Source organism: Lytechinus variegatus, chromosome 17 (genome assembly GCF_018143015.1).
Source record: "Lytechinus variegatus isolate NC3 chromosome 17, Lvar_3.0, whole genome shotgun sequence".
Classification (NCBI taxonomy): domain Eukaryota; kingdom Metazoa; phylum Echinodermata; class Echinoidea; order Temnopleuroida; family Toxopneustidae; genus Lytechinus; species Lytechinus variegatus.
In genome coordinates, this window is record NC_054756.1 from 1,775,344 (window position 1) to 1,787,968 (window position 12,625).

Consider the following 12,625-nt stretch of genomic DNA (forward strand, 5'->3'; position numbering starts at 1 on the left):
TAAAAATATATGTATAGTGAATGAATGTGATTCTTTTGTTTTGTATTTCTTGCGATGAGTGAAATTAAGAATTGAAGTGATTTATGTAATGAAACACCAGAACAAACATATTGGGAGTTGACATGGATATGAACTTGAAATTTCCAATCAGATTCAAAATGTAATCTACGATCAATATTGAAGGCTTTAATACCATTTTGTTATCTTTTTATTTGATTTGTTTATTTATTTTATCATGGTTTAAAAGCCTGAGCTACATTTAAAGTACATACATCAGCTAAAAGCTGCTTATCAGCAAGGCATTGGACAATGCAAAATAATACAAGATGAATTTGCAAAGTACACGTAATCAACCAAAACATGACACAAAAACAGGAAAAAAATTATGAAATTAAAATTAGAGTAAACAAAAATGAAAAGTGCAAAAAAGTCTTAAATTAGTGTTTGGGCCAAAATGAATTGACTCTATTTTGATACGAGTATTAATAAATTCTGATCTTACTGTTTAATAGGCTAGATCTGTATATAATCTCCAAAGCTGATCGCTAATCATATTTTATGGATGAAATTTCAAATGACTTCACCATGGCACCTCGCACTGATACACAGAATGTTTTCATCCCGGGATAGCTTTGAAGCTGCTGAAAGGAATTATTCTGCAAGGTTCAAGGTTCAAGTTGCATTTGACCTGTCATCAGTCTTCACTAATCCCCTGTTTTGACAGGAGTCACAGGACCCACCCAATCATAAGGAGGCAACTACTCAGAGTTGTACAATTTTCCTGTAATTTCTCAAAGTAAAAACTGTCTTCATTTGCAATACTGTAGATCATTTTGGTTTTAAAACTGGTAGCAAGGAAGAAATTGAATTTGGAGAATCAACTTTAAAAAAATGCTTTGACAAGTAAAAAAGAGGGAAGAAAAGAGAATGGCCCTAGGAAGACAATTTCCACTTCTAAATTCAATTGACTTGCGGAAACTATTTCCTCTTTGGATTAAAATGGATTAACATGGATCTACAATGTAGACATGTAATGGATGATGTTTGAAAAGTTAGGGCTTGATTTAATCCAATGCAATCTATGGCCATGATAGTTTGTACAGGTCTGTAGTACTGTAGATATCAGATCAGGGCCCCATCTTAAAAATAATAGTAATCCAAAAACTGTTCTCCCAGGGGGCCCTGCTATTATCATTACCTGGCTAATCTGGGCTACTGATTTAGGTGCACACAGCTTTTTGAGGAATTATTTCCTGCCGGTACCCATTTACCTCACCTGGGTTGAGTGCAACACAGTGTTGATAAATGTCTTGTCGAAGGAAAACACGCCGCAGCTAGGATTCGAACCCACGATCCTCTGTTTGAAAGGCAAGAGTCAAAACCACTGGATCACGACGCGCCCAAAAAGAGTTACAATTGATCTGATCAACCTTGTATGGAAAATCCATCAATGTCATAAGTTTTACTCCAGAAAATTTGCACAATGGCCTTTGTATATAAAGAAGCTAATTAAATTTTCAAGAAAACAATGAATGAATGTATGAATCGTATAAATATCTATGAAATATTTTGAACAAACTTGTGCATTTTAGATGTCTGACTTTACTTTGTGATTGATCGGATCTATTGCAGCTCTTTTCTTTGTAAGACGGCCCAGATCCATATTTACTCCCTAACTGAAACTAGCATGAATCAGGTTTATTGAGCATACTACATTTTGTACATGTATGCACAAGTCTTTCTTGGACCTACATGTACATGTAGTACAGTGTACAGGCCTACATGTACTAGTGACAGATTGAGGGCACATTTGAGGAAGGCTATTCTTGACTTGTTCAATTGCCTGATTAATGACCATTTTGTGATCATCAGCTGTTGTGATGGGCAATAGAGATAAATGGAATTAATGACCAAAGCTTATTGAGTATGAAAACAAGGACTTTGGATTTTAAGATCTCAAGCCAAGTCACACTGTTTATCAATTACTTGTCTTATTGTCCATGCAATGCCAGGCTTTAATATACAGTGTGTTAAAAATTGCAGGCCCTGCAGAAAAAAGTTGAACAAAGGCTCTTCATTTCACTGGCAAAAATGGCTATTTTCATAGAGTCCTTCAACAAAGCTAAAAAATAAAAACAAATTAGCACTGCTACCTTGTTTTCTTATATCCATTGTTCATTTGTTCGTTCATTGGTTCGTTTTTTCGTTCATTCATTCATTTTTTACCTCACTCACTCAGATGTTTTGCATTTTTACACTGCCATGTAGGCCCTATAATTATACTTAGTGTAAATTTATGTTCTTTCTCTGTGTACAATAATCATTGGGAACATTTGCTGTTCAATATCTTATAATATTTCCCTTGGACCCTCCCCAGGTAAATTGACCCGCCGAAGCAGTAAAAATTTGGAGTTTGGTTGGACTTTCCCCTTTAAACAAGATCTACATCCACTGGCTACTCCATGCCCCTTGTTCCTCTTGAAAACTAATAACTGGGATCCTCATATTCCACCTATGCACTGCAATATGGCAGTTCGATTTCATCTGGAGTTGGCCGCTATTATTACAACCTTCGGCTCACTAATTGCATTTCCCAAGACATAATTGAAATTCAAAATGAGTTCAACTTTTATGTGTGTGCAACTGTGCATGATATAGGAAGAATTCATTCAAATGCTACAGATTTCTGTTTATGATCAGTACAGTATATATGTATGTAGGCCTATGTGTACAAAGTCTGTTTTTTTCTTCTGTTCAATTAAAGTTTGGAGGCTCAACACAAAATGTTACTTGGGCTCCTTAATTTTGCACAGATGGGCTCCCAAAGATGTCAAATGTCATTGTATCTGAGAGATTGAATTTACAGGAGAAATTGTGCGTAAACAATATTTTTGGTATTTTCCCTGGTCTCACATCTGGGCCTTTGAGGATGCGTATGAAGAGATACGCTTCATAATGTTCCGCGCACCAACAATCTACATGTACCTCATAATAAAGACATATCCTGGCAGCAAACCTGAGCCACTAAAAAGTTTTATGTTATGGCTTTATGAGCATGAAAGCACCATTTTGTACATTATTTTTTTACTGTTCATTGCACCATGTGCTTTTAAAGATAGATGATTGTAAAAGTTTTGCTGATTCAGTTGTTCTATGAAACTGCTTTCTGTTGACAAAGCAAACACATCATAAAATGATTGAAGAGGATGAGCTGTTTTTATTGACGCTCCAAACAACAAACATTGAGTTCAGAATTCAGAATGTCAAGTTCTACTGATGGCAGAGTAGTGCCTAATACCCCTTTCATAAACCCAATTATGCGGCTAATAGCAGCATAATTTGGTCGGAGGAGGACCAGAGTTACATGTATCCGCATTATTTTGATGCTGCTATTATCTGCATACAGTAATAGCAGCATCGGGACCAGATTTTGACTTTATGAATGCATTTCCAAATAATGCGGATAATTGCCATGGTGCGGTCACAAGGTCACCCTTTTCCAACACCACCGCATCGGAGGGGGCGTGTCCAGTTGTCACGACGATTATCCGCCTTTTTCAGGATGGGCGCTCGTAAAAATAGTGCGGATTATTTTCGGAGTTTGTGAACATAATTTTTATTGAATTATCCGCAATACTCTTAGGCAGCTAATTGGAGGATAGGTTTATGAAAAGGGTTTGATACTCTGTTCTGAACTGTATTGGGTCACATGAGTGGGTGACCCTTACACACATAATTTTGTAAAGGCTATCCTCATACATATCCCCAGCTATCCCCATACACACACACACCCACAACCAAAAAATATTTGAGAAGGGTAGCTTTTTTTCTAATTATTGTACAAAATGGTGTGGCCTACTACATGAACGTACAGTCTCAAAGTCCACACCTGAAAAGGCATCCTTTTGGTTGACTCCCTATGATCAAAGAAAACTGGATTTTAAGAGGTGTACTAGTGAGCATGTTGGTATACATTTGACAGATTTTTCTGTGTCTGTATTATTAAAAGAAATTAAACTCGGGACATAATTTTCTCTCTTGTATTTTGTGTATCCAATGGTAGATCCCAGATTTTTTAACATTTTGGGCAGCAAATCTTTTTTCTAAACATTAATATTAAAGGAACCTCCCTTTTTTTATTAATGACAAATTAAGTCAGGGGTGGGGTAGGAAAATGCCCATGGATGCTTACATGTACATGTACAGTCCTGTATAAATTGTGCAATAGCCTTTTGAAATAATAAAGGATTAAGTATTCATACATTTTTTTAACCAAATACATGTATGTTTGGAATCAAACCAAATAAAATGTTTGGAATGTTACTGTCAACATCCATGTTATGAAAAAATATTTGCATTGGAAACCGTCCCACTTCAAAAAGGTAGGAAGGTAGGTTATGCAAAAGATTCATGTAATGTAAGAACAGCACACAGGCTCACATTATGGTGGTTTGCAGTTCTAAAAAAAAATAGAACAACCCTCATGAAATTTGTAGAAATTTGCAGTAGAGCCCATTTGATTCATTACAAAGATGTTTTTTTTAAACAGAAAAATTTGTACATGCTGTATGCAGCTTTATAAATTAATAAAAAGTGTACATGACTGTATACAATAACATTACATGTTCATGAGTAATTTTTCAAATTTTTGTTTACAAGTGTGAAAATTTGAATTATGTGCAACTTGAGATTTGTGTAAATCTAAATAATTACATCACATGTTCATAGACTATAAACCTACCGGTAAAAGTAGATTAGAAATGCACATGGGCTAATGTACATGTACTGTACATACATGTAGGGCCAACCACATGTGCATACAATGTACATGTACAATGTAGTGTTTACAGTGTAGTAGACCTACATGTATACCTGCAATATCAATTGCAATGTCCAGGCTCAATTTGCTACTCCACACTTTTTCCCCCTGAGCTCATACCACTAGATTTATTTGCCCTTTCTTTGTTTGTTATTCTCGTCTAGCAGAGTGTAAATAAAGCAGTCTTTGTTTGTGTCAGTGTGTGTTTGTGAGGAGAAGTTGATATGAGTCATCTTAATATTTTTTCTTGGATTGTACACAAACAAGTTCCATATCCATATCAAGAATGGATGGGAATTGAGTGAGAGTCAATTTCATGGTACTCGCCATCTGTTAAGAAATTTTATTGAAAGTGTGAATTTTTTAATCCCTGGTTTTAAGTATTTTTTGTATTAATCTGATAAGACAACTGAATGCCATGTGCACAAGTTTGCAGGCATGACTTTGACTTAATATGTACTTACATTGTACATAGGCCTAGACTTTAATATCAGTTTGCAGTGTTTTTTAAGTGAAATTCTAACTTGATTGGTATTGAATTTGTGAATAGATAAAATAATAAAAGTATGAAAAATGATAAACTACATGTATGCTTTAATAATACAAGTACAGCCTACTGTACATGTACATACATGTATAGGCTTCAATAGAAGGCCTACTCTTTGTGAAGTCTGATATTCAATTTTGATTTTTTTTATTCAAAACTTAAATCCATTTATTCACAATTGTCAGGGACCATTTTGATAATAAGGATAAACACACACATTTGTATACAGGTATTAGTAATTAATCATTTTTATAATCTACATGTATGTAGGTGTGCTGGGCTATGACGACTGTTTTCATTCACCAAATTCGGATATATATTGCGGTAATTTTTTTTTTTCAGGGGGGGGGGGCATATAAGTTAAAACAATTTATGAAGGAGAGTATTTTCTGTCAAATTCTGTGCATGGGGTCAGGATATTATGTACATGTATTGCCATTTTGCTTGTAAATTTTTATGCATTTTGAGTGAGTCATTCAGAATGTTCTAAATTGGGAAGGTATAGAATTGCAGCCACTGTTTTGTCCATAATACTGTCCTCACCTCCCATGTCATACCTGTGCATTGATAACCCTGAAACTAATTTACATGCAAACCAAGGAACAGGAATTGATACCAGGATCATGTGTGACTCTAGTCCCATTGCCCTTGAATTGTGTTGGTGATGTCAAGCCAAGTGTAGAATGCACAGTTGTTTCCAAGAGAATGAGAATTAAGAGACAGACTACAAGTATATATTCATAGAATTTTTGCATTGTTTTGTGGGTATTTTGATATTCTGTGTAACCTGTATGTTGCTTTACAGTATGTATTGTGTACTTCTTGGAAAGTTGAAAGTCGTGCGGGGGCGTTGTGGTCTAGTGGTCATGACTATCGTCTTTCAATCTGAGGGACGTGGGTTTGATTCCCAGCCATGGTGTGTTTTCCTTCAGCAAGAAATTTACCCACATTTCGCTGCACTCAACCCAGGTGTGGTGAATACCCAGCAGGATTAATTCCTTGAATGCCACAGCACCTGTACATGTAGGCAGCACGACTATATAGCTGGGTAATGATGTCATAATGCGCAGTTGAGTACATATTGCGCAATATAAATGTACAATTATTATTAAAAGCAGATTGTGTAATGTACATTGGCAAGGTTATCAATTTCTGTATCCTGTTGTGAGTTTGCTGAATCCATTTACCTGTAGGCGTACATGTAAATCTCAGGACACCTTCATGAAGCTCTTCAGTTATGAAGCTACATGTACATTATGTATTACATGTACCATATGAAAAAAAGATTTTTCAGGCTTATTATTATTGTTTATTATCTCGCATTGACATCACATCCAAGAGGTATCCAACACTCTCCATAATTCTTACAATCTCCGACCAATTCTGATTAAACTTTGAATGAAGCACTATTTTCTTATTGTCCACTCCAAGATGTACATCCAACCATGCTGTCTGGTCGGACCAAGCAAAGCAGATGCTTATTGTTTGGTTGCCACGTTGACGTCGTAATGATGTCAAAGTGACTCATGATCTATTTAAGATGTCGCTCACGTTAAGAATAGCCGGTTCGGGAGATAATTTTGGGTGAATTAGATTGCCGGAACCCAAACAGTTGCTGTTAAGGCTGGGTGTAGATGTGCGTAAATTGATGCTCTACAGTAGTACCATTGAGTCAGGGTTTTAAAAATGGAGATTGCTTAATTTGCTGCATATTTAGAATTCTCATTCAAATCTTCTATACTCCGCTGTTGAAAATAAGGTCTAAATTTAAAATGAAAGAGGATTGATGCTCTACAGAACCTTTGAGTCAGTTGTAAAATTTTGGTTTAATTTTTTTTATGCTGCTACAATGTATGTTTAAAATAAGGTCTAATTTGAAATGATATATGATTGATGCTCGATCGATCATACCATTGTGTCAAATGTTTTATTAAAAGAATATGGGGGTATATCAATGGTAAATTTGCTGCATATTATTTATTTCATTGGTTTAGAACATAGATGATACAAAGGTCAAAGGACAAAACTGAACATGTTTATTGTTTACAATAATTACAAAATAATTGTAGATGAAAATTTAGATTTTTTATAGGGACTTTAATAACCTTGAACTATGCTGCAATGTTAAATTTAAAATGAAAATGGATTGAGTAATGTGAGCCCCATTCCTGGCCCCAGCCACATCCCCGAGCCACAGCCCTGAGCCCCAGCCCCAAGTCTCCAGTACAGTAGCGTATGTACGTACGCACTGTTTGTCTGCTTACGTCTCCAGTTTATTAGCGTGATTTCCCTGCTTGTTCTCCCCGGAGGTGTGTGTTATAATGAGTCCCAATTAATAGATTCCTGTCTTATGGGCATCGCGTTTACTGATACCAGGCAAGCATCCGACGGCTGGTTCTCATCAAGAAGAACTCAAAGCTCAGCTATAGTGAATGGACTGGTTGGGTCCCTAAAGTTGGTGTAGAAGACCCAACAAGGATGTTGTACAGAACATATAGTTTCACAAACATACATTTTACCTGTGTTTGTTCTCTTTCTGGTCTGGTATACATGCACTGATCGGTATTGTAGTCAAGGCCGGCAGAGAAAACTCTCCCATAGACCTTGCACATGTACATGTAACTGGCCCGAAGCCAAGGTCAAGGCCGGCAATTTTGGCCTCAACTCAACTACTAGAGGTGTGTCTCCACTTAAAAATCCAAACTGTGAGGTTGAATGTTTGAGCCAGATTTTAGCAGGCCTCTGCTTCAGAGTGAGTCACGTGTACAAATTCCATGGGGGAAACATTTTATCAGCCTCTTTGATTTGGAACTTCTGGGCCCCGTCTTACAAAGAGTTGCGATTGATCTGATCAATCGCAACTGTGGAAAGTCAGCAAAGTCAACATATAAAATGCATGTTTCTTCCAAAGAAATTCTAGATATGAATGTATATCCATACATTCATCGATATTCTTGGCAATTTGGTGTGTTCTTCTTTGTTTAGGACATTTTTCAAATTTCCTTTGAAGAAAAAATTTTGACAATTTTGGATTTCCGTATAGTTACGATTGATTGGATCAACCGTAACTCTTTTTAAGACGGGGCCCAGCTAGGCCTCAAATCCATTCCTGACATCTGCCACACCCCTCTATTGTCTATCAGATTTTCTCTTGTATGACTTGCACTATAATAACCCCACATTGACCTTCATATTAAAGAGTGTACCCCCTTGGTCGGTCAGTCTGTCAGCTAGTCGGTCAAGTTCACTGTTTGCCCTCTATCTCATATGACATTAATCCATGATGATATATTACATGCTATGAACGATCAGGAAGTTTAGGAATCTAAATAATGCCTGATTGTTTCCTTTTATAAGTTGATTTTTGGACTTGATGCAAGACAGACCATTTTGTTTTCAAAATATTTCCAAACTGTGCTGGAAGCTACCTGAAATATTTGCTTCATTATAATTGTAGCATTCTGGAATTGGAAGAGTCATCAACAGGTATTAAGATTCGAAGGAGAGACTGCATGGGATTAAAGATAAATTCCAGTTTTGGTAACGATCTCAAAATGACTTTTTACAGAATCTGATATAATGACCACCCAAGTGTCTGTTTGTATGAATAAAAAATATGTGCCAGAGGATCCTGGAAGAAATTGTGTAATTGCTAAGAAATAAGCAAAATAAGCGCGGATTCGGTCACTTCCGTCGGGTCTTTATTCCAGCAATAATAATACACTGTCCCACGTGTGCCTATCTGTGTTGGTAATCTTCAGTGTGAACGTTTTTCAGCGTAGATTTCAAGATTTCACAAAGTTCAGTTTATGTAACTGTACCAGATCTAGATCCTCGATGATATTCTGACAATTAAGCCTGGTTTTACAGACTTTCTCATGAAATCAGTGTTTACTGCAACTACTGGAATTTCTCTTTAATGCTGCCCTTCATCTCTTTAAAGTTTTACAGAAATGGAAGAGTCAATTTTGTATTCAAAATTGTTGCAAAGTCCTGCTCAAGGCAAGTCCAATTTTGATATGTGCTTGGACAAATACCGTGTTTACACAGTGACACGGCTCGGGGGTTCGACACGCGAGCCGTGCTCAACACGGCAATTTTATGCTGTGTAAACGCGATCAGTGTGATCCGCGAGCTGTGTCGAACACGGCTTTTTCGATCCGCCAAAATCGTAGGTTTCAACCCGCGAGCCGAGTCAGACTCGGCAATTTTTTCGTGTGTAAACAGAAAGCCGTGTCGAACTCTCTTGACCTAGGTCACTGCGCGCGCTTTCACTTTTGGCATTGTTGTTGTTCGCACGGACAAGATTCGATTCCGGCGGTGAATTTCCCGCCTTTAATTTGCGACGTCATAATTCTTCTTCCGTTCGAGATCCGCGAGCCGTGTTGAACTCGCCTTTTTATATGTACGTATAAACGCGATCTCTGATCCCTTCTTCGCAGTGTTCAACCCGGCTCGCGGATTCAACACGCGAGCCGAGTCAATGTGTAAACACGGTAAAAATGTGCAACAGCCCAAATTATAATACAAACTTTAGGCCTGTTGCTAAGACTTCTTTTTTAAAAGATGTGGTAGTATTAGATTTTATTTTGATTTCATCTTCCCAATTCAACATATCTCATGTTATTATTGTTTGCTCCCAAAATAAGATAAGTTTTGGGGGTTAGATAGAAGCGAGATGAACAGAGTTTAAGTAAACAATAGAAATATGGCATGGTCACTAGCAGAGCCTTAGTTTCACAGTCACCATGGACTTTACATATATATTCTAAAAATGTATGAAAAAATACATGTGCAATACAGTTTGCATTTGCAGTTTTACGTTGGATTGTGCGGCTGATCAGTGATAAAAACAATATATAAAATTGAATAAAAATCATAGTAGAGAATGAACCTTTTTAGTAATGGTAATGTCACCATCATTCTCTGAAAGTTGAAAATTATAATTTCTTCTGTCTTTATTGTTGAATGCACTCAATGCAAACAATTGCCATGCTTTATCCAGGGAAGTGTTACACTTCCCTGCTTTATCTTCCTACATTGTATACAGGCCTCTAGCTCTTCAATTTCATTATTGCGCACTTGGATGTCGCCCTTGTGTGCATCGTCCAGTTAGCATGTAGTTTGATTGGCAGAATTTGAATGATACTCAAAGATCGTTCCCATAACAAATTTTATCGGCAAGTTTCATTTTCACACACTTGAGGGTGATTACTATCATTTGTTGACACTTGATGTTAAAGGAAGTTATCAGAGTATTAGTAGCTATTAATTACTTCCTGACAGCAGTCAAATGAAATAGAATACTAGTAGTACACTTGTAAAGGCACTGATACACATTAATCATTGTCCATCATTGAATGCAATGGAAAAAAATGTAAGAAATTTTTCTTAGGAAAGTAATTTTTACAATCAATATAAAGTAAGGTTTACATTTATTATTAAAATGTATTCAGTTAGTACCATGGGTTGTGTATTTTCTTGTTTGGGAAATCTAGTATCATAATCTATTAATTTTCATTGTACATGTATACATGTATATTAGAAAATTGGTAGTATTATGAAAATGAAAATCCATAATTTATTGTTCGAAATAGACATGAAATGAAATACTCCGAAAATTTGCTTTGCCTAATTGATCGTGGGCCCGGCAGCCACCGTGCAGCACCAGATCGACGAGGCTCTATCCCTTTAATTGTTGAACGCCAAACAGGGTAGCAGCAACTCCCATCTTTTAACGTCTTTTGGTCTGAAGCGGCCGGGGTTTGAACTCCCGACCTCCCGGTTGTGAGACGGACGCTCTACCAACTGAGCCAACACACCGGTTTGTAATAACTAGTAATAACTAGTAATAATTAGTAATAACTTTATTGTATCAATGCTACTCTTAATACTGTCATTTTTTTTCACACAGAAAAAGATTACATCTTCCGTTTATTCTATTATGCACCATATCCGGTGTGAATAATTTCTTATCTTAATACAGGTCATGATGATTGACAATTTTTTTCTTTCAAATAACAATGGCAATATTACATAATTGATATGCAATGTATTTGATAATTTCTTTCCGTGTTGTCTACATAGATGGTTCTTCGGTAGTATAAAGCGTATGGACGCCGAGAAGAAGTTGCTTCTAGCTCAGAATGAACACGGATCATTCCTTATACGAGAAAGCGAAAGCAGAGTCGGGGATTACTCCCTCTCAGGTAAATCATCTGCATGCCGATAACAATCACGTTTCATTGCATGTCTAATTCTACGTTTCAATGTTTTGTTTTCCTTTGTTTCCCCCCACACATCACCCCCTGCGCGGCATGTTTTGTCTGAACACACCCGCCCTTCAGGTGGTATTTTGGGAAGATCAAACGGTCGGAGGCGGAAAAGAACTTGGAGGATGAAGGCAACGAACACGGCTCGTTCCTACTGAGAAAGAGCGAGAGTAATATTAATGACCATTCCTTGTCAGGTAACCGACTCAATGACACCATGATAAAAAAAACGCAAATCCATGCCAGTTGAGTAAAAGCAAGAACGCAGCAATCAATCATGCAAATCTGCCTGTGTCGTCTGGAAGCAGGGTTCCTGTCTATCTGTGGTTTGTAATCATATCAGATTTTCATGCAGCACGGACTGAAGTCCCATGCATAATACATGCGTTGACACCCATGCTGGATTTATTGGAAAGCTTGGCGGCTTTATGTAATCATCCCATCATCTAGCTTGCAAATTATGCAATTCATGTGTGGTATTGTATCGCCTTAATGCAGCATCTATTCACTAGAAATTCATGAATACTGTATTACACCTCACCTGGTCTCACCATCATGCACCACACATGAATAGGTCTTCTGTATATGAATTGAATTGAATTTATTAGAACGTCACTGGCATTCGCCAATATTTTGTTCAAAACAAGAAGTAAAAAATAATACATAACAACTACATGTACATGTATACAAGTCAAGGAATATAAGCATATAAACAAAGCAAAATAGTATTTCGTCAAAAAAAAAGAAAAACAACTTAAGTCTATTTATAAATAGTAAATGCATCATGGCATAAATACATGTCATGTGCAGGGAAAAATATTTTAATTAGGGGCTACAGGGCTAGGATTGAAGGGGGGGTATTTTTGTCATCCTTGTACAGTCAATTTTTATAACCCAATGGTAATTTACATATATAGGCTAAACAGGGGGTGTTTAGATATTTTCATTTGTTTAGTTATTAATATTATTTTGTTGAGGGGGGGGGGG

General features: G+C 36.8%; 1 protein-coding gene across 2 annotated transcripts in view; it reads left to right on the plus strand.

Moving 5' to 3' along the window:
- The window catches only part of LOC121430496 (tyrosine-protein kinase SRK2-like), a 58,046-nt gene that overhangs the window by 1,232 nt on the left and 44,189 nt on the right, over window positions 1-12,625 (plus strand). Inside the window, exon 2 of one of the 2 annotated variants that reach the window (XM_041627780.1) lies at window positions 11,714-11,835. In XM_041627780.1, coding sequence (XP_041483714.1) covers window positions 11,714-11,835 — 122 coding nt within the window. Of the gene's footprint in view, window positions 1-11,453; window positions 11,576-11,713; window positions 11,836-12,625 lie in introns of both variants that reach the window. The other variant, XM_041627779.1, reaches the window with a different exon arrangement.